This window comes from Carassius auratus, linkage group LG42F (assembly GCF_003368295.1).
Source record: "Carassius auratus strain Wakin linkage group LG42F, ASM336829v1, whole genome shotgun sequence".
NCBI classification, from domain to species: Eukaryota; Metazoa; Chordata; class Actinopteri; order Cypriniformes; family Cyprinidae; genus Carassius; species Carassius auratus.
Window position 1 is genome coordinate 141,739 of NC_039297.1, and position 24,399 is coordinate 166,137.

General features: G+C 33.6%; 1 protein-coding gene across 1 annotated transcript; it reads right to left on the reverse strand.

Moving 5' to 3' along the window:
• Positions 1-118: 118 nt before the first annotated feature.
• Positions 119-24,012, reverse strand: LOC113068203 (formin; the record flags this gene model as incomplete). Its single annotated transcript, XM_026240866.1, is given in 12 exon segments — positions 119-2,000; positions 2,506-2,587; positions 3,297-3,446; positions 9,018-9,069; positions 12,037-12,129; positions 18,575-18,695; positions 19,735-19,794; positions 19,906-20,052; positions 21,721-21,850; positions 23,030-23,118; positions 23,342-23,403; positions 23,925-24,012. Coding segments are annotated over 12 exon segments (1,119 nt in total), but the record flags the coding sequence as incomplete, so codon positions are not given.
• Positions 24,013-24,399: the final 387 nt, after the last annotated feature.

Below are 24,399 nucleotides of genomic sequence, written 5' to 3' on the forward strand. Positions count from 1 at the left end.
TATATATATATATATATATATATATATATATATATATATATATATATATAATCTTTTTTTATGGCCAAAAACTGTCAAAAATCACCTAAAAATATTAAATTATCAATAAAACCCATTTACTTTCATTTGACTGGTCACTGAAATAATTTTGCATTAATTTTGTACCACAATTATTTAAATATCTAAAGCCCTAATACTAGATTCTAATACAACAAAATAATAATACTTTCTAATGCAGATTTCGACTAGTCGTGAATGTGGTTAGTAGTCATCTAAAAACTTTTCAAACATTGTTTAAATGTTATTTTATGCTTATTAAACATGCAACATTTATTGTGCTCATTAATGAACAGATGACGTTTCATAAACCATGTTCAGCTACAGTGAAAATCTACCAAAAGACAAAAAAAAAAGGTTTTAAAACATGTCAAATGATCACCCATTTATGTTCATTTGATTGGTTTCAATTGTAAAAATCCTAATATTTTCAATGTATTTAGATCAGCTACCCACATGCTAGAGAGCGTCCAGGACAAATATAGACGAGATCAGTCCTGAGCTCTGTGTTTGTGATGGTGACAGATGCAGAAGAGCATCATTCCTCACGCTGAATGTCTTCATTCATCTCCAAATCTAGAATTAAGACAGTTTAAGGACTGATAGTTTCCACTATGTGGAAGCACTTTTTTCTAATGTGACCGAATGAGACACTGTTTTTCTTCAAGCTACTCATCTATTTATAATATCAGTCACAGAGGTGAAACATTGAAAAGATTTGGTTGTGAAGAGCAAAGGATGTACAGATGTTGTGTATGATGTGCCTGTAGGAAGATGTTCAAAGCCTGTGGGAAGATGGTATTAATAAAAGGTCAAACATTTTGACCCCTGATCTCTCTCTCTCTGTCGAACACATGATTAAACGCTTCATAAACGACCACAGAAATCAATTTCACGCTGTGTGTTTTACGCACTGAGCTCAACCGCATCCACAGCCAAACACACCAGCTAATGTAGTGCGAAAGCTTTTTAACGCTCGACAGTCATTAAACTGCAGGCGCTTTGAGAAACTTCATCTAAATGCATTGTTCCTCCCATATATAATCTAGAAAGTTCACGTTTTGATTTGCTTGTTAGATCATTTACAAGACAATAAGTTCATGAAGAGAGTAAAAACCAAACACTATTTAAATAAAACCATCTTTCTAAGGACCTAAAATTTAATAACTATTAAAAAAAGCGTATTGGAAATCAACGTTGCATTGATTGAACAACTATATGGGTTTATTGTTGAAGTGTGGTTTTAATGTAAATACTTTTTCAGAAATCAGAAGACACAGTTTCTTATGTTTCATTTCGCTGATGTCCAAAACGTTTATTGCACCTAATAAATGTACAAATTGTTACAGGAAATAAAATAAAAAAAATGTCAATAAAATCTGACACTGTGATAATGTTCCAGGACGTTTTCAACACATCTGCGCATGAAATAACTGGATAAATGACAGAATGCATTACAACATAAACCAACAGGGAAGCAAAACCACTTTCTGACATCCTCATAACACGGTATTCCTCAATAAAGCCTTTGACTTTGACTCGGTTACACATGAAAATGTCATCAGATGTAGTCGATGACACACGTTCCCCATCATACTGTTCTCACATTTAATGCATGGATATGATTTGCACATTTCTCTTCTGAAACGGAGGACATTGCATAGACTCCACGAGTGAGAAGGAGCGTAAAAGTGCTTCGTCAAGTCTCATTTTGGCAAAAGGAAAATGTGTTGAAACATCGAGACTCAGATAATATAACGCCGACCCTTCGATGAATATGAGGCACAGCTGATTCTGATAGATATATCGATGTCAGATGTTTCTTCTTGACCTAATAACATACGTTTGTCTCATACTGAAGTGGTTCCACACGGTTCTCTGGTGCTTCTGTGTCTGTCTCAGCTGGACGACACGCCGGCTTCTTTCTTTCGCAGTCGCTCTTTCTGTCAAACAGAGGACAATTTCATGCATTTGGTCGATGCTAAGCATTGCATTCAAGCTACACGTCTGATCAGGAGATGCATGCATGGGAATCAAAGCTAATGACTGATAACTCAATAAGGATCTGAGAGCACGATTCAATCCACTTCCACAATAACAGTCTTTGCTTCTAGTGAGTTCAAATATGTCTTTTTATGCTCGAAATGGTATGCATTTTAAACGGAATTGTTGTTTTTGATGATTAAACTCTGCATTATTCCTGTGTGTGTGAATGCTAGTGCACAAATAAAGAAGGAATAAAGACTAGGAGTTGCATTCATTTTATATCATAATGTTTTCAATATTTAAAAATCCTAATACTACTCAGTTTACTTGTTTAGGTAAATTGTATTAAAATAAACAAATGAAACCCGGGATTTCACTGCCAGCATCTCGTGCAATATAATTATTTATATTATTGAGTGTGTTACGAATGTTATAAAGCGGTGTGCTTGTGTGTTTTCTCACCAGACTGTTTGCGTTGGTCTTCTTCGTCTCCACTTTCTTCTCAGCCGTGATTTTCTGGACGGTCTGCTGAGCTTCTTTCAGTCTAAAATGAAAGAGCGCAAAACTATAATTGTCATCATTTCTTCTGATGATGTTTTCTTGTGAATGGTGGTCAAACGAAAGTCAAATTCGTTTGACATTGGTGTAATAAATGAATGACAGACAATGTTTCTAATAATAAAGCTGCATGGCAGCATGTAAAGAGAAAATTGAAGTGGGGCCAGGATAGAGCCTTGAGGAACCTCACACGATAAAACAGCATTAATAGAGGTATATCTAATAATCTTTGTAATAAAAGATGGATTGGAGATGGGTCTAAAATTACCCAACACTATAGAGGCTAAGTTTTGTTTCTTAAGCAAGGGGTGAACTTTTGCATGTCTGAGCAAATCAGGTATCATGCCAGTTTCTAAACAGCGATTTAACATGGTCAAACGAAAGTCAACTTTTCCTCTTATACAAGCTGTTTTGTTTTTAAATGTCACTGAAGTTTTTTAGATTTATGCTTAAGATGAGAAAACAGAACGTAGAAACCAAAATAAACTCAACTGATGGATGATATCTTCTCTAAAACATGGCATTTTTGCCTCTTGAGTAAATGTTTGGATATTTTGATTGAAAACCAAGAGCGGGAAAGTGCATTTCTAAGTGAGAACTGAATATTGGAGGTAGGTTTGATCTGTAAAAGCTTCGCTGAAATCATTAACATGGCTTTAGTCTCTAAACTTCATTGTGAGACGAATGGTCCTCACCTCTCTTTGGAGATGTTTTTATTCTCTCGGTTCCAGATGCTCTTGAAATCATTGCAGAATTCGTACCACAGCATGAAGATATGATTTGGAGAAACCTCTTTCTCTCCAGACTTGGGTTTGAGCCCGAAGTACATCACCATGTCCTGGAAACTAGAAGACAAATCAGTCAACATGATATCTGCTCTCTCGGGAGAATCGAAAGATGCCATATTTTACATTGAAACATGCATATACAAGTAATACATTGCAACATTTATTTGTTATATTAAAAGAACATTAAAATGTCTGGTTCACTGGAGCACAAAATGCAAAAAAAACAAAAACAAGAATAAAACTCTCAAATAAAACAAATAAGATCCTATAGGATGTTTCTAGCAAGTTTCTTATTTGGCTGGTTTAAAACGAACAGAGATTTTTCCATGGATCTCATTATAATGAACTTTATTTTTCTCTGAAACTATCGGCTGCTGTTGTGACACACAATGAGAAGATCTTTTCCCATCAAGGGTAAAAGAGCGTGAAAAGAGACTTAACCACATTGTGCTGTTAGTGGCAGAAAATCACGTTCATTGGCCACAAATCAAGTGGAACGGCGAGATTAACGGTCACGCGTGTGACGGATCACACATGAGTTGAACCGAGGAGAAACTCAGTGGAGCGTTAAACACACACACGTCAGGAACGCTCAGGTGCGGATCAACACAGATTCATCAAGCTCTGACGGCAGGACAAATATATTACAGCGGTCACAAACTGAAAATAAAATAAAATAAAATAAAATAAATACAAAAATGTAAAATTAAATTAAATTAAATAAAAAAATAATAGATTTATCACTGTCCTGATGGCAGGAAAAAATCATTCAGATTCCAAACAAATATATAACAGAAATAAAGAAATACATAAATCAAACAGTTTTAGAATAAAGTAGAGTAATATATTTAAGAAAATAAAATAAGGCAAAAGAAGACCATCAATAATATAATAATTAATAAATATATAATGATAATTTATAAAATAAAATAAGATCAAGTAAAAAATATGGCTAAAAATACAAAATATATTATATAAAATAAAAATCACTAAATTGGTAATGTAAACACAATCACACTAGTGTAAATAATCTTTAAGATAAAGTGAAACAAACTAACAAACACAGTCACACACACATACTCTCTCTCTCTCTCACACACACACACACTTGTGTGTCAGAGTCTGACACTGATTTATCTTGTCGATCTCAGAGCTGTAGCTGCTGCATTACTGTGCGATTTGCACAGCTTTAATCTGGAATGCATGAAATGTACAGAGTGATTTCTGCTGCCCTCCGACTGTCTGACGAAACTTTAAACCGCAGATAATGCAGATAGTTCAGTTCAGCACTCCTCGTCTCATAAAAGATGTTCACAGAGCTTCCACAAACTGAAAAATCACTCTGGCTATTCCAGGGACACGACAACAAACCGGGACAGCTTAAGCTTAGAAAAACGTTGCGGAAACATTGTTTTGTAATGTTTCTAAAACACTGAAATCCCCAGTTTTCTCAGGGTGATTAGAATGTTATTTAAAGGTTGTAAAAATGTTTCTTACAACATTCATCAAATACACATAACATCATTATTTGTTTAGGATTGACAGAAAAATCGGAGGGGGTCCAAATGTAATAATTTCTGTTTTACTCTCGTTGAAATTCAGAAAGTTTAAAGACAGCCGTGCTTTTACATCAGTCAAACAGGCAAAGTTGGTATCCAAATCAATCTGAATTTCACTTGAGAGGCAGATAAATGTGTGTGCCATTGGTGTAACAAAGGAATGACAGACAATGTTTCTAATAATAGAGCTGCATGGCAGCATGTAAAGAGAAAATTGAATTAGGGCCAGGATAGAGCCTTGAGGAACCACACATGATAAAACAGCATTAATAGAGGTATATCTCTTAATCTTTGTAATAAAAGATGGATTCGAGATGGGTCTAAAATTACCCAATACTATAGAGGCTAAGTTTTGTTTCTTTAGCAAGGGGTGAACTGTTGCATGTCTGAGCAAATCAGGTATCATGCCAGTTTCTAAACAGCGATTTAACATGTTCACAAAATTAAGGAGACGTTTAAGAAAACATGGAGGGATAACATCAATAGAAGAGCCAGAAGGTTTGAGGTGCTCAACTATTTCTTAAAGCTGAGTGCCAGTAATAGGATTAAACTGACTAAAAACAGCAGTACAACTAGGATGAATCGACAGATCAGAGGAAAAGGGACTAATTCCAACATTTATCTTATTAACAAAACGCTTGAGAGAATCCTCACACATAGATGAAGACACATCAGAAAGAGAACCAACACATGAAGATTGATAGTGGTATTAATAATGTTAAACAGAATTTTCAAATGTATATAAAAATATTTTTTTATACTAATAAACATTCCATAAAGATTATTTATAGTTACTTGAATTTCAGAAAAAAAAATTATTACGTTAAAACATTATTTTCATTCAAGAACATTCAAATGTCCAGTTTTCTTGAGGTGATTAGAAGTTATTTAATAGTTCCATAAATGTTTCTAACAATGTGCATCAAGGTCAAATAACCTCACGAGGTTAACTTTTTATCCCACCATGATGAGAACATTAAGAAAAAGACAACAACATGCAAGACCGTTGTTTAAAACATACATCAAATATTAATTATAGATGATTCCATAAACTTGACATCAAGAAGGCTTGTTCGAAAGGTGTGTGAGAGCTGAGAGTGTTAGCTGGTTTGTAAGATCAAAGCACTGATCGTGTTTAGCGTGTTTGCCACAGAGGACGAGTGTGTAAAGGTGACTCCCTCGGGTCGGGACACATGTGGACGCCCACCCAGGTCCGGACGAGCGCCCGCGGCCCGAATCCATCACCCGCGTGTCACTTTAACGAGGTGCGTCCATGAGAACTCTGAGACTTACTGCTCCTGCGGTCCGAGCGCCAGGCGCTTCTCCCGGACCAAAGTAAAGGGAAATTAAGAGACTCTGGAGCTGCCGGGCTCTTTTGATCAATATTGGCCAATTCAACACCTTCATTAATGTGGAGTCGAGCGAGTCGTCCCTTCTGCTCTTTCAGACGCCACCATGTCGACATCTGCAGCTTATACACACTGCTGTGTGTGTGTGTGTGTGTGTGTGAGAGAGAGAGAGAACAAAACCATTACGCCTATGGAGAGTCCCAAATGCAAGTGTGTGTGTTTCATTTCGCTTTGTTTTGTTTCAGGTTACAAAAAAACTCTCAAATCTAAACAAGGAAAAATAATCAATATGCTTTGTTTGTCCTTTTCCCCTCTATGAAAAGTTCCAGATATTTTCCATGGTGTAGCATCTGGCAGCCGAAGGCTTGCACATAAATCAGCACAAACAGTCTGCAGTATTACTGAACACACACGATAAGAGCGAACGATAACAGAGAGAGTCTGCAGAACACTAAACTCACGCCTGCTCCTGTCCTTCACAGACACTTGCTCCTCACACAGAAATCAATCCCAGAATGCACTCAAACCGCACCAAAATGTTAATAATAAAGACAACCGCTCAAGAGTTTGGGCGCAGTAAGATTAATAAACACTACATCAATCATTTATATCGTTATAAAGATTTCTGTTTCAAATAACTTCACAAGCTTGCCTTTCGATTCCATTCGATTTCGATTTTGGAAATATATCAAGTACAGGACAAACTAATGTTGTAAAATAAACTAAAGAGTTAATAATACGGAAGGCTGAAATTTGCTGATGTGTATTCAAACACTTAAAATATAAGTGTTTTTGTAGTATTAATACTTACCTTTAGGGATGTTCATTTCGGTTATTATTTTCCTAACCGACAACCGACGCTCTTTAACTGATTATTAACTGTTTAACGATAAGATTATTTTATATTATAATTGAATTAAATAGAAAAGATAAGAGTCTGTGACCTGTTAAAAATACTAACATTTGTGTCCTGGGGAACGAATAAATAGGCCTATACGAGAAATATATTTTTACTTAAATAATAAATGAAGAAAATGAAAGAAAAACGCAGTTTCGGTTCGTTTTGTGCTTTGCGAAAGTAAACCAGACGGCAGAAAGCGGCAACCTAATTTTTCTTTATGCTTATTTCACGCACAAAGATTTGTTTTTATTGTGAATGTACAAAAATAAAGGCAAGCCATTTACAATTCCGATTTTCTTTATGACTAAAAGGAGAAGTTGCTTCCACTGTTAGAAGGAAAACATTCAAGTGATTGCGCTGGCGCCGCATTCGCGTGCACAATAAGCTTTGCTACCTTGAACATTCAGCCTATTAATTATTATAATAAAATACAGTCAGTCGAACATATGGTAAAAATAACACTCTTCTCAGTTTTAATATGTTATCACCGTACAGTGATATTGGAACGCAATAATGTAGCATTCAAATACATCGCGATGTTGGCTTCAGTTTAGTTATAGCATAAATTAATTAGTTGTTATATTGCTATAAGTTCTGAAAGGCTTTTTTCTTTTCTAAATACTGTTAATTGAAAGCATTTGTTGTGGAGTGAGGGGAACTAAAATAGCCTAGCTATTTTTACAGTTTATTATAATGTTTGTAAATATTTTGCATCCTCATTAGGCCAACTTCTGAATTAAATAATAAAATGCGACTTATTATATGCGACTAATGTTTTTTTTTTCTCTCTAAAAACGTAGCAAACCAAAATTACTGAAAATAAATAAATAAATATATATTTTTAACCATTTAATTGATTGTATTAATCGTTAACTGGTTAAAATGAACATCCCTACCAACTTTAAATTACATAATTATGTTTCTACTTCAATTTTGTTTTTTTAAATATAAACATTTAAATGGTGGTTGTCGCAAAAACTTGACAAATTTACTCAAACTAAAATAAACACTGAAGAACAATAAAAATGTTGACGAATATGTTATATGGTGCATATTAAGCAAAATGCGAAAGCTAGTGTTTTCTCTCCGCGTTTGATTGTGCCATGAGACAGGAGACGGGTTCGTTTAGCTGTACACTTTCTTTTAACACCTTTGGATGCTCATTCATGTTTATTTCATGCTGTGACTGTTATTAAAGCAGAGGAGGCGATCAGTTCACAGTGATCTGTCACAGTACCATAAAGATATTATATATTTGAATATGTAATCAAATGGACAGAATTTTACATTTGAGACTTTGTTATATATTGTCCCTCATCATCTCCTGTGTTCCTTCTGGCTGCAAGTCATGACAGAAGACCCAACCAAAACAGTTTCGTCCATTTTTGTTTTTTCAGTTTTTGTTTCCATTGTGTCTGTGGATCCCCTCGTTCATCCCGAATTCTCCCTCCTCCGGCTGGAGCAGGTGGACAGGTCTCTCGAGGACCGTACAAGACTGCTCCCGAACCTCCTTTCAAGTTCCCTCCGTCCCTTTCTATGTCGTTACTCTGGGGCGAGGACACGCCTTCCTGGAGGGGGGCGATGTGTCACTCAGTGGACTCTTTCGTCTGTGTTTTCCCTCCTCACGTGTGTCCCAGTTTCTCCCTTGTCTGATTGTATAACTACAGGTTATGTTAGTGTGTCAGTTCTCCTTCCTATTGTGGATTTCCTATTGAGGATTGTTTTATAATTATTGGATGGGAGGTGCTATAATGTTTCGTTCATTATCTGACAGGCGAGACTTATCGATTCTTCAGATTTATCTGCTGGAGTTTCTTACCTCTTCTGTGCCGCCTGCAGTCGCTCGTCTTCAGTCTCGTACTGTGATTGTGCTGCGAACGACATGAAAATAAACCATCAATAACAGAGACGAGCCACACATTTCATTTGAATCCAATTTGAATCTATTTATTCATTTGTATTTAATAATTTATTAATGTATTATTGTTATTATTAGATTTCACCACCGAGAACTCTCTTGCGGAGCTTAATAATAGATCATTATTGCACACTGAAATAATACATACATGCATACATACGTATTACATATTTTTATCTGAAGAGAAATACTTTTGAGAAACAGAAGTCTCCAGAAACAACAGAGATGTTAAAGTGCTTGTGTTGATGTATTTTCCTGCGTGTGTGTGTGTGTGTGTGTGTGTGTCGAGTGGCTCCCGTGGAGCTGCTCCATGTAAAAGTGTCTAAATGCAAGGCAGATGTGTGCGGCGGCCGGCCGAGGTGCAAGAATTTATCTCAGGCCAGAGCGCGCCTATGATCTCAGATTTATTGCATTTTCCAGATTCATCCCTTTTTTTTTACTGTGATGGGGGACCTTTCCCACTCACGAGATTTAAGAGGGGGAAGTCGCCCAAAACTGTTCAAAGGCGAGTGTTGGGGGTCTTTGGTGGGGGCGAGTGTGAACAGCGCTCTGTGTGTGTGTGTGTGTGTGTGTGACCAGTGGCGTTGGTCTCAGCAGGGGTGGACTGGCGCCTGCGGTCTCTCTCTGCTGTTTGTGCGTGTCGAGCGCGATGTGTGAATTTTCTCCTCAGCTCCGTCTGTAAACATGAAACCAGTAGTGGCTAACTAGAAAGTTATGGGACCTGCACGCTGAGCAGGACAATAAATCCAGCTTTTAAAAGCGACTCGCGGCTCTGAGCGTCCGCCGCGCCGCAGCACTCTGTAAAGAGCCTCGGATTCAGCTTCATTATGAAAAGCCGCCGCAAGCAACACATCGCACTGATCCTCATTGTAAACCACATGAATAATGATATTAAACCCGTCAATCTGTGGCGCTTTCTCACGGTCAATCTCTGCGGTCACAAACACAAGCTGATAATCAGAAGAATTAATGACCACGTAAAGCACTAGAATAATAACACAATCGACACCTGATCCAGTCAAACTCCTGAAAAGAATGATACAAATATCTACATAATATGAAATAAATAATTATATCTTATTTAGGGGGCCACAAGAGAGGGAAAATAGTTTAAATAAAATATAATAAGTAAGATACATTTTTAATTACTAGATAATTATTAAAAAAAATTAAATGTATACAAATAAATAATTAAGATTAAATTAAGATAAATTACTAAGACAAGATAAATAGATAAACAAGAAAAAAATAAGTAAATATAAATAAATTAGATTAAAATAAGATTAAATAAAACAATAAATAACTAAATAAAAAATGTATGCACATAAATAAATATATTAAAATTAAAAGTAAATAAATGAATAAAACGTAGAATAGAGTAGAATAGAATAATATAACTTGATAAAAAATATTTACTAAACAATAAAAATTTATAATATACATTTTTCATCAGTTTGGTTTTTATGGATGTCTTATGAAGTTTAGTATGAAGTCCTTTGTACTCACTGTCTTTAATTTATGCTGATTTAAATTAATCAGTACTAAATGGTTGCATTACGCTAATGCGCATTTAGTCAGAATCACCATTAAAAATAAAAAATTAGAGTAATATTAATGTGCGAGGAAAATGTGCTTAATTGTCATGCAAATATGCAAAAAGTCCTAATGGTGCTAATTATAGGCTTAATTTTCCTTATGACACATATAAGGTGTTTAGAGAGAATGAATTAATTAATAAATGAATAAATAAAATGAATTAATGAATTAATGAACAAATGAACGAACGAACAAACGAAAACCAATGAATAAACGAATGAACACGCATTAACGAACAAATTAATGAACAAACAAATGATGAATGAACGAACAAAAGCATGAATGCATAAATGAATGATGAATGAAAAAACGAACACAAGAATTAACTATGAATTAATGAATGAACGAATGAACAAACACATGCACAAATGAATGATGAATGAATGAGTGAACAAATGAATGATGAATGACCAAACAAAAACACAAACTAACTATAATGAATGATCGAATGATGAATGAATGAATGAATGGATGGATGGATGGATGGATGGATGGATGGATGGATGGATGGATGGATGGATGAATGGATGGATGGATGGATGGATGGATGGATGGATGGATGGATGAATGAATGAATGAATGATGAATGATGAATGAATGAATGATCAATGAACGAACAAGCAAACCATTTGAATGAACAACTGGTGAAAGAATGAACAAACCAATGATGAATGAATGAATGAACACATACATGCACGAATGAATGAACGAACGAACAAAGAAATGAACGAATTAATGAACGAATTAATGAATGAATGAAATCATGAATGAACAAATGAACATACATGTGCACAAACCAATGATGAATGAATGAACGTATGATGAATGAACGGACGGACGAATGCTTAATGAATGAATGAATGAAAAATGAATAAATGAACGAACACGAAAATGAATGAATGAATGAACGAATGTATGAACGAATTAATGATAAATAACAATGAATGCTCAAACGAATGATGAATGATTGAACAAACAAATGAACAAACTATGAATGAAGGAATGAACGAATTATGAATGAACGAACAAACATATGCACGAATGAATGAAGAATGAGTGATTAAACGATGATGAATGAAAGAATGAATGAACGAACGAATGATGAATGAAAGAAAAAAATAATTAATGAACTATGAATGAATGAACCAGTGATGAATGAACGAATCATGAATGGATGAACGATGAACGCAGTCGGAGTTGACGCAGCACATCTGGAGTGACCCGATCCTCATCCAGTCACATCAAGAGCTGAAGGAGTTTCATTCTGGATGTGTTGCTCCGTGTTGCTATATTTCTGTGACAGCTGAATGTTTCTGTGACTCACCGGTGCTGACGAAGCTCTCCATCTTGTCCTTAAAGGGCTGTAGATGTTCCTCAGAGGAGTTTTCACACACCTGCTCAACCTCCTTCACACACGCTGCAGGACAAACACATGAAGAAATACTATTTACTGTCTACAGCCTACTCTAGACAAATACACACGTCAGACTATGCATCAGTGTCTCATCAGTGAATAGGTGCCGTCAGAATAAGAGCTGATAAAAACATCACAATAATCCACAGCACTCCAGTCCATCAGTGAACATCTGGAGAAGACAAAACCTGAAACACATCCAGCATTAAGACGTTTTTGAACTGTTTAAACACAGCTTGATCTGTGCAGATTTCTCTCCTGATTCAGACCAGAACACTTTTTCACTGGAGGAAGTGTTATTCTGGATTATAGACTCTATGTGTTTGAGTTAAAATCATCTTAATGCTGGATGTGTTTCAGGTTTTGTCTTCTCCAGATGTTCACTGATGGACTGGAGTGCTGTGGATTATTGTGATGTTTTTATCAGACTCTCATTCTGACGGCACCCATTCACTGCAGAGCATCCATTGATGAGACACTGATGCAGTGCTACATTTCTACAAACCTGATGAAGAAACAAACTCATCTTGGACGACCTGAGCATATTTCCAGTGCATTTTTACCTGAACCATTCCTTTAATTAAAGAGTAATTTTTTTTCAATTTTGTATAAAATGTCTGATTAAAATAAAATAGAGATGGTAAAAATGTTGCATGCAGTTCATTAATCATACTAGAAAAGGCAGGTAAAGTCAAGCACATTGTGTACCTGATACAGTGTTTCCCATAATGCACAGCATACTGCAGAAATCATATATTATGAACGGATGGGCTGCTGAATGAAGCAGTAACGAGGTGAATTAATGAAGCGCAGGTGAGTCCTGCATATCAAGTTTCTAGCACATCCATAAACGAGTTAAACAAGAAACATGAGGATGAGGTGTGTGAATCTCATCTCAAACAGATGAGCATCAAAGACGCTTCTGGAGCGAATTCAACAGAACCAGAGCAAGAATGCTTTTGATTATTGGTGTCAAACATGAGAACTCGTTTATGAGTTTTCTAATGATTTCAGAGCATGCAGCTCATTATGATGACGGCGAGTTTGTTTTCTGTCTCATCATCTCAGCGACAAACTGCGTGGTTCGCGTCTTTGAGCCAATCAGCTGAGCTGTAAGCGTCATGTGATGACACGAAGCAGCACAGATGTGGATGGAGTTCGAGCCGCTGTTCGTTTGTGTTGTTTGTGCTCCTCAGACTCTCTGTTGTGCTGCCAAACAACTGCATTCACACAAACTCACAGAAATCACTCAGCAACTCCGTTCCCTGGCCTCCAAACATGAACACGCCGCGTATGTGGACGGATATGTTTAGCATTAATGAATCTAGTAAATACCCACATGTGTTTATCATTGCAGCAGCTATAATATGTTTTCATACAGAGCTCATACTTTTACATAAAGGCAATTGATTTGTTCTTAGGAATAACAATCTAAAAATAATAATATATGATTTATCTTTACATCAAATCTTTACTTAACTATACAAAAATAAATAAGTAATAATTACCTGTTTTTTGTTTTGTTTTTTTATTGGTCAATACAAATCAAAATAAACAATTCCTCAAATCCCTGAGACTGCATCTATGATGATTATCAATTTTCATAAGATGAACTGAATTGAAGAGAAAAGAAACACATGTATACATAATCTATTTTCTAAATGCATTTAAAAATTAATGCATTTGTAATAAATTGTTTCAGTGTTATTTTAATATCACTGAAATATTATTATAGTTTTGGTTAATATTCTAAATTATATTTTCTGTTGATTCACTTGAAAGTTTTAGTAGTTTTGTCGAATTTGTGTAATTAAATAGTTTTTTTACATTTGTATATGTCAGTGTTATTTTGTATACTTTTGATTATTTTATTTAATTGAATTAGATTTTATTTAATATTCTCAGTTCCACTAAGTTTTAGTAATTTTGTTGTTTTTGTTAAGTGAAATTAAACTGAACTAGCTGTATATATATATATATATATATATATATATATGTATATGTATGCTGAAGAAACGAGAGCTGATTTATCTCGACACGCCAGCCTTGGCCAGTCAGCGAGGATTTATACGGCTCTGAAAGAGCTCTGAGGTTGTATATAATTGTGGATTATCTACTGAAATTCTTCGGCTTTGCCCCCGATGGAAATGATCCACTGTACGCTATATAAATAACTCCTGGCTGGCTCGCCAGACAAATGTCTTGTCTCCCGAAAAACTTTCCAAAACATGACGTCTAAAGCCCTGTGAGCCAGAGTTTGTATGCGTGTACAAGCATGATTTCGGTTAATTTGCTCTTTCATCATTGCGAGCCGTGGAGGACGCGAGGAATGCCTGTATTGTCTTCACTCGTGCCATATGGCCTCCATTGATGCTCCACTTACACAGCTAACAGAAGACATTCCCATAACATTTATTAAAGGATATGTAAAGACAAAAAAACATGTTTACAGAACATTCCTATAATTAATATTTGATATAGATTCTCGTAATTTTGATTGGAAACACTGATGTTCTCAAAACATGCTTCTAGAGCACAAGAGTTGTTCATCAAAGCCTCAAAGTATGAGTTAAAGACATTCACAGACTGACACTAAACGAGATGCAAACTCTACACAAACACACACGGATCGTTCAGTCTGTGTAGAGACATGACTGAGAGCGCTTCATCTGGAAACGCTCAATAACGGTCAGTCCAGAGCTGTTATTCTTTGATAATCATTACTCATGCGATGATGTTTGTCTCTTTGTCATTAGAATGTACGAATAACAGCTGCACTTTCAGTCTCTGAAGTGGTTTTTTTTTTGTGTCTCTTTTGTGTTTTTATTATTTTGCCCAAAGTTGCCTGGATATTCCCGTGGCTCTTCGAGCATGAAGCGGTTAGTAGGTTTTGTTTATCGGGATTGCGGTCGCGCTTCCCAGGGAAATTACACGGCAATTACACCAGCGGCGTAATCAAAAGAGCAGCGTTTGACCCACGTCTGGATTCAGACAGCAACTTACAGCCGCATCCGACGGGTTCATGTTCCTCTGATTAATGCAGAGACACATTGAGCTATTAACCGAACTTCAGCTTTTAGACGCTTCTTTATCTCCAGTCTGTCCACTCTATATAAAAAAAGAGACAATATCGTAGAGGAAATATTGTATTTAATGCTAGAATTCAAGCTAAGAGGCTTTATCTGAAGTAAAGTGATCAGGCTGAACTGAAGAGAGACTGTAGTATGAAACCCTTTTAACCCTGACGAGAGCAAAGGAGCAGAAATGGGGATCAGATTTCTGGTAAAAGTTGAAGAGAGCGGCGCGGAGGGCAGAGGGGCAGTCGGGGTGTCTCAGGGCATCTCTGACTCGCTCTGCTCTCAGAGTTCAGACGTGTAAAGGTCCCTAGAGACTGAGTCTGTGTCGTGACCCCTCCGTGTCAAACACCACGGGTGTAAGATCAGCAAACACTAGCCCTCAAATACACAACATCCACCTACTGTCTCTGATATCAGCCCCTGTCCAAATAAAACATGCCATCAGTTATCGCTCCTACACTGCAATATCTGAATTCAAGTGAATAGCAGTTACATACTTTTGCTGAGAATCTCACGTGTGAGTTTAAAGAGAGTTCAATCTCAATACAAGATTAGGGACCTTTTATTTTTGGTCAAATTCCATAATTTTTTTCCCAAAATTACCCCAAAAATCCATCCAAATGGTTTAAATACATTTTCCTAATCATAAAGGAGGATTTTTTTTTCATTTTTATAAATAATTTAAAGTAAAGCCTGTTTTTTATTTTTCGTTTTTTTTTTTCTCCAAGAAAATCTGCTTTCTGTTTTAATTATTAAAAAGTACATAATATTAATTTATTTCATAAAGTTTTTTAACAATTTAAAAATTCACTATATTTTATAAATCAGAGATATTAGTGAAGAGAATATTAGGGCCCTATAAAATCTGTTTTATTTTTTACAAATTCAGTTGGAATTAATTGAAATGGTTTAATTAAAAAAAAATATTTTTTTAAATAATTAAGCTAATGTTTTAAGACCCCACCCCCCATTCTGTGTTTATTTTGTATTTTATTTTTGTATATTTTATTGGATTAATTCCATTTTAATAATGAATAAATCAATTAAATCCTTAAAAAGTTAACAGTAGTATAATTTATTACTATTTAACAATAATAGCACCCTATGAATTTTTTCTTCCAGAGATTCTGTGTCTGTTTGAATTTTTCTGGATTCTGATTTAATGATTTAATACAGTTTATTACCAAAAACTGAACTAATCAAATGTATATAACTAACAATTTAATTAATCCTAAAGTCTATGTAAACTCCTTTAATGTTTTGTCAAAGTGCTGCACAAATAAAGTTAAAGTGAAAATAATAATAATAAAAAAGAATGAAAAATTGTGTGATATTCCTTAAAAAAATTTAATTAAATTAATATATTTATATTAGTATTAGTATTTTATATTAGTATTTTAAATTAGTATATTTTATAAACTTTTTATACTTACACAGCTCTAACTTAACTGAATAAAATGTTGTTGTTTTTTCTCTTTAAATGAATAAACATATGAGAGTTTAAGAGCTTTCAAATTCATCAAATCTCCTGAATGATGTTACTTCATGTAACTGAAGTTTTTATTGGTGACAGTAAAATGTTTGATTTTGCAGATTCACTCAAAGGCTTCGTCGTCTCTATGTCAGATGCACAGACCTCAAATCTTGAGTCAGAAACTCTTGGAGAGACTCTCCTCCACGCTCACACTGAACAGAAATGACTGCAGGAATAATTAGGAACACTTGCAGCTCTTTATGAAGCACGGCATTAATATTTATCCCTGTCTGCTGCTGTTGTAGGTGCGATCTGGTGCCAGCGCCCGAGGACCCGCGTTTGAGGCTTTTTTGTTGTGGTGTGGATCAAATGCGAAGGCCCTTATTCTGTATTTATTGTCTTGCGTTTGCTTGCTAATAAATGAGTGACAGACAGCTCTAGGTGGGGCGGCAGTGGTTTTGTAGCCGGTTTGTATTTTCCCCCGGGTCACTGAGGATCAGAGTTTTTAACAGCGATTCTCAAATGGAGGGGAATGAGGAGAGAGCATATCTAATTGCTTTCATATGCCATGTTATTGGCTGATTTAAATAATTGCAGACACCGGGGGCTGGGGGAGGCGTGACCTTTGACCCCTGTGGCAGCCCGGAGTACAGGCTACGGTAAAAATGACTTTTCCAGTGTTAAAGGAAAAGAAATAGCTTTTAAATGCATTGTAATTAATTGACAGTGTCACAAACTTCTGTTTGCTCATTCCTACTGCTTTTCCTTGCGAAGGAAATGTTTAAAATGTTTAACTCTGAATTTACCACTTTTTTAAATTAATAATCTAAGAAATTCTTTGAAATTTTAAATGACATATGAGCCACATCAAAAACTGATGCAATGTATAAATGTATATGTATATGTACAATAAATGTGCAGTTTTACTGTATTGGGGGTATATATATATATATATATATATATATATATATATATATATATATATATATATATATATATATATATATATATATATATATATATATATATATATATATATATATACAGATAATAGTATTTGATTTAAATATATCGTAGAATGTAATTTTTAAGACCATATAATCTGGGAATTATCAGTATTAACTACAGTGTAATTAATATTTTTAATTAAATTCCTTTGAGCTTATAACTTATGATTGCTCAAAAACTGTCCACATTTATGAAACCTGAATATTTATTTCTAACAAAACATCAAAACATCATAAATATTACTTTGAAAAGCTTTCAAACAAACAAAAATAATTAATTTAACTTGAATAAACTTTCACTTTCAGATAAAAAAAGTGATCAGTTTTTCATGCTGCAATGGTTCATCAAGATTAATGTTCATTATCAAAATTCAGTCCAAAAGTGTGTGAGACATGGAAAAAAGCCTAAATTTATTTTACAAAAGTTTTTTGACACTAATAAAACTTCATAATTTTACAAAAAGTATTTTTGACACTAATGATACTCCATACTGTACATAACCGGGTCAAAATGACCCGAACACAAAGCATGTAAAAAAAATTTAAAGGTTATATCTCTTAAGAATAATTGTAAAAAATCTAGGAGAAAAAAATAGATGTGTATTTTGAGGGTCTAAAACATTTTTAAAGTAACCTGTCGAGAGTCACTGAACCAATCTGTAAAGTAAATAGATTCAAAAGACTCACTGGGATGAAGCTGGCTATTAACGTTATTCTCATTTTACAGTCATTGTGTATAAAACAAATTATAATAAATAGCTGGAGCGTCTGAGTTTGTCTTGAGGTTTCCGAACAGCTGCTGTCCCTTTTCCATTGTGCGACGCTGTCTTTTTGTACATCTTAAGCATTAAATAAGCACGACATCACAGACATACAGCTGAGATTCATACCTGTCAGCTCCTTCTTTAACTTGCGAAGGTCTTTTGCGAGATCTTCAAACTTGACCTGAGCGGCGTGGAAGAGATCCTGAGGTTCGGGAAGCGGGAAAACGCTCTTCTCTGTTCCTGCGTTCTGAAACCACAACAACACATCCGTCAGAAAGAAAGAGAATCTGTTAGTTTTTGTGTTTTAACTCAGTATTTCTGTCGTGTTTTCCAGTAAAATTTACCAATTTTCCCAATCATAAAGGAGGAAGAATCAACTGCCCAAATTTTGCGAATAATTTAAAGTAAAGCCCTTTTTTTTTATTCTGCTATTTGTTTTAACGATCAAAAAGGATATATAATTATTATTATTATTATTATTATTATTATTACAATTAAGTAATTCATTAAATTTTATAAGTCTGAGATCTCAATATTAGGGCCCTATAAAATCTGTTTTATTTTTCACAAATTCAGTTTTTTCTGGAATCAATTGAAATGGTTTAATTCAATTTTAATAATCAAAAAGTTAAAAATGAAAAAATAAAACACACACACACACACATATTTTTTTTCTTCTTTTTTTAACAATTTAATAATTAAGTAACCCCTCCCCCCAATTCTGTGTTTTTTTATATATATATTTGTATATTTTATGTTTTTTATGGTTTAATCCAACTTTAAGAATTCATAAGTAAATTAAATTCATAAAAGTTAACAAGATAATAATTTATTACACTTTTAACAATAATTGTACCCAGTATTTCTGTCTTGTTTTCCAGTTAATTTTTCTAATTGAAGATACACTTACTTAAGATACAAATGACCATATGAAGAGATATGAAGATATATGTCTTGTTGAAGCTTAAAACATGAACAAATATTGGTATGGACTGATATTTGTTATTTTTAAAGCAAAAACTCACTTCATTTTAATACTTTTTTGGTCTTTTTATCATAAGTTATTTTGCATCTCTGATAAATGAGTTTATAATCTCATAACTCTCATGTTATTTCTCAGAATTGCATGTTTACATCTTGCAGTTTCTGTTTTTATTTCTCAGAATTGTCAGAAAAAGTCACAATTGCCAGTAACAGACAGCACCTGCACGGTTAAAAAACATTCAATAAAATAATATAGAATAGAGTAAAATCCATTAATAGAGAAAATTAAAAGAAAAGAGTACCTTGTCCATGTTTCGCAGGTAGTACGACACTACATAATCCACCAGACTCATACGATTGTCCTGATGGGAAAGAAGGTCATTGGCAGATGTTGAGCTGACCCAATCACACCCAGGCAACTCTTCAACACATATTCAGTGCAGGATTATGGTTTATGAGGAGTATTTTCATACCCTGCTCTTGACATCTTTTAGTTTAGGCAGAATCTCCAGTCCGAATCCGTCCGCCTGTCCTCTGGTCCGGTTTCCACCGTTCATGTAGTTTCCAAAAGCCAAGATGAGGCCGATCACGTCCTTCACACTGTCATTATCAAGAAAAGCCTGAAAAGACACATACATACTTCAGAACACAACACTATCAAACACTGTACTGCACTGTGTCACAGGTATCATGTCAGAAAGCTAAATATTATTTGTATGATCTTTTTAAATGTTTTATACAACTATAAATATTATCTTTATGATTTTTCTTATTTATTTTAATAGACATTTTATTTTCAAATACAAATTTATTTTATGAATATTGTTTTTAACATAAGTGTTTTTTACAAATACAAATATTTTTTAATGAATATTTTTATTTTAATATAAATATTTTTTTCTAATACAAATGTAATTTTTATGAATATTTCTTATTTTAATATAAATGTGTTTTACAAATACAAATATTATTTTTATGAATATTTTTATTTTAATATAAATATTTTTTTCTAATACAAATGTAATTTTTATGAATATTTCTTATTTTAATATAAATGTGTTTTACAAATACAAATATTATTTTATTGATATGTTTTGTTTTAATATAAGTGTTTTTTACAAATATTATTTTATGAATATTTTTGTTTTAATATGTGTTTTTTACAAATACAAATACAAATATTATTTTTATGAATTTGTTTTTGTATAAATGTTTTTTACTAATAAAAAAGTCATTTTTATGAATACTTATTATTTTAATATAAATGTTTTTTTTTACAAATACAAATATTATTTTTATTAATATTTTTTATTTTAATATAAATGTTTTTTATAAACACAAATATTATTTTTACTAATATTTTTATTTTAATATAAAAAATGTACAACTTCAAATATTATTTTAATATAAATGTTTTTATTATTTTCATAGTTATTTTTTTATATAAATGTTTTATTTTTTTACAAATACAAATATTAGTTTTATTTCTGATTTCATTATTTTTATTTAGTTTACATTTTTAATCTTATTAAATAATGTGTTAAGTTGATGTTAAAAATCATGTTTGTTGCCGCTTCTGGTAGATGCATAATTTTATGTAATTTTTATGAGCTATTTATTATATATATATATATATATATATATATATATATATATATATATATATATATATATATATATATATTCACTGTATATAGTATTAGATTTTACTTGTAGAGAATGGTTTGAATGCTATTTTTTAATCCTAAACAGAAATGGCTACTTGCATTTCGGAAATTTGGCAACTCAAGGAATTTACATACATTGTAACAATAACATGTATATATTAAATTGACGGTTTCCATTAGGCGTCTTTTCATTTCGCAATTTTTAATTTACACAATTTGAAGGTTATGGAAACACGTATGCCAGTGAAAAACAAGGACGAGTTGATTGTGAGGAGAGCATGCATATCGCCCAGCCATGCTCGCATTCACGCAAAGTAGACTTGTTGACAAGTTTGGGTGAAGATCTATTTCTTTCAGTGTCCTGTAGTTGGCGATATCACAGAATAAACTGCTGCAGAGGAAGCTAAATGCCATGCAAAATGTAATGGGTACAAATGTACTGGAGTGAAAAGTACAAATGCTTATTAAAAAATTTAGAGAGCAATATCGTTGATACTCAGTAAAACTACAGAGTATAAAAAAAAATACTCAAGTACCGTAATTAATTACATTTACTCAAATAGTTTACACAAACACAAAAGAAGAAAGCACGCAGTTTTGGCTCTCTGGACTCTATTGTACCTTGCTCACAGCAGAGATGATCTCCAGCTTCCGATGGACGGATGATATGGAGTCCACAAACACAGACTGGAATATGATGCAGTGCACGCGGCGGGCGAAGTCGGGAATCTGCGAGAGTTCGTACAGGAATCTGCGCAGGAAGACACCAATCAGATCAATGCCTCACACAAACACACCAGTCTGGACGCAAGCAAGTGCACAAGTGTGATTGAGACGAATGTTACAGAGGATTGCATGCGGATGGACTCGCTACAGTGAGGGTCAAAGGTCACGCACAGCTGGCTGATTCTGAAGAAAGTGGTGGTGGTTTAACAGGAACACTTCAGATGTTTGTGCAGCAAATATTATTCATTATTATGAAATGTGTTTATTTAGTGTTGTAAAGTGTGCAGATTAATGTCTGATGTCTGATACTCTGCAAAAACATTTTTCCAAGTTAAGCAAAGAAACTTATGAAAGATTATTGAAGCATAATTTGCTACCAGCATTTTAGTACCTTTAATATACTAATATAGTTTAGTTCATACTTTTAATTTTTTTTAATTTAATTTAATTTTTTTTATATTTTCTATTTTCATGATAATTTTAGATAAGGTTTTAGTCATTTTGCTATGCTTTTGTCATTTTTATTGGTTTATATATATATTTAATACATTTTATTTCAGTACATTAAACATATGTTTACACAGTACATTTTTAGTACATTAAACTAAATTCAAATTAGAAATGTTGCTAGCTGAAATAAAATAAGTTTTAAAGTTTTTTATATATTTTAATTTATTTCATTTAACATGTATTTATTTATTTATAGTTAAAATAATTTATGTTTTATGGTTTTAATTTAGTTAACTATAATAGCTCTTTTTGCAAGAAAATGCTAGTTAAGTTTTCCATAATCTAAATTTAATTTCTATTTCTTTGTGATTATTTGTGAAATCTATTAGCGATTTCTGAGTGAAAATTGCTTTGAAGTAAATCTTACGATAAATCTGTGCATATTGTGTGAAAGTTACCAGGTTTGTCGACTTCATGAGAATCTTAAAACGTATATTAACACATATAATTTTAACATTTAATTTTGACACATTTTGTAGCATTTTTGCTTTTGGGAATCATTCACGTGCTGAAGAAGTCTTGCATGTTCTCTTAATTCTTCTTTTGAGAAAAAACGACATGATGGAAAGTTTTGATTGATATTTTTTTAACTCAGCATCATCATATGAAGTAATATTAGACATTTTTGCAGGACTGTGTTGTAAAACGAGTGTATTTATTGTGAGCGAATGATGAGAGTGGCTGAATGACGTACTGTTCAGGTTTATCCAGGAGCTTCACCTCGTCTTCTTTAGACGTCTCGTAGTGTTTTCTGATCTTCTCCAGTTCATCAGGCTGAGCTCTCTGTCAACATTCACAACAAAACCATTCGAAGTCACACGAGTCGTTTCAGGAACATAAAACACAGCCTCTGCACAATTATAACGTCAAATCACATGCAACCAAGAGCCGACCTCTCATCAAATCACTCACTTTGTGCAATATTACATGTAATATTGAAAAGCGGATTTTCATTACATTAGGAGACAGAAGGAGAATAAGAATCAGGTTTAATCTGGCGACTCACGTTCTCATATAAAGCTTCGATGGTCTCCAGATCCACCACAGAATGATCCACCGTCAGAACAGCTGAAACAAAACGCATCCGTCCGTTTACCACAAGAATACATATTTGGCAAATTGCTCCTTTTAAATCAAAAGTGTTTTTTGTCTTTGATTTGCAAACTTAAAGATTGACCAGAAAATGTGACATTTTGAAATTAAAAAAAACATAGCTTCATCAGAATAATGACTTTTGACACGTTAGCTTTGTGAACTCACAAATAAATCTTAAACATGTTTTGGAAATGTTAAAGAGACATATAACTTAAATTATGTCTCTTACTGAAATATGAAGTAGAAAACCCACGAAAGACTCATTTATTTTAAAAATCCACATCGTTTCATAGATATTTTGGACTAAGGGGGGCGCCATTATTTCAGTGACATCAAAAAGTTTAACTCGGTGAGATACTCGCGAAAAAAAGGAACATTAAGTACCTTCGCGGTCAAAAAATAAATAGCTCATAAAAATTGCATAAATATTGCAAAAAAATAAATATATATATATATTGGAGGGGATGTGAAGTTGTTTGAAATGCTGATCTCACCCTGCTGAATGTCCTTCATCTCCAGATGGAGGCTGGATATTAATATTCCCACGGCCTGAGAGCGTTTCCCATCCAGCAGCTTGATGAGCTAGAAGAAGAAGAAGCTCACAATTAAACACATCAACACATCAAAATACCAAAAATGATTATTAGAACACTGTAAAGTAATTAGAGCCCGACCGATATATCATTTTCCCGATATCATCGGCCGATATGAGTTTGTCACAGATATATCGGTTTCAGCAAATATGCAACCGATTTGTTAATTATTTTTTGATCACCACTTTTGATTGATCATTGCTAAAAATGTGTTTGCATGTATATATATTCTGTTTATGTAGGCTATATACTGTATTCTATATACAGTACCAGTCAAAAGTTTGGAAGTGTATTCAAACTTTTGACAATACTGTACCTTAATATAGCCTACGCATAAAAATATCAGCCGATATATCGTTATCTGTCTTATTTTACT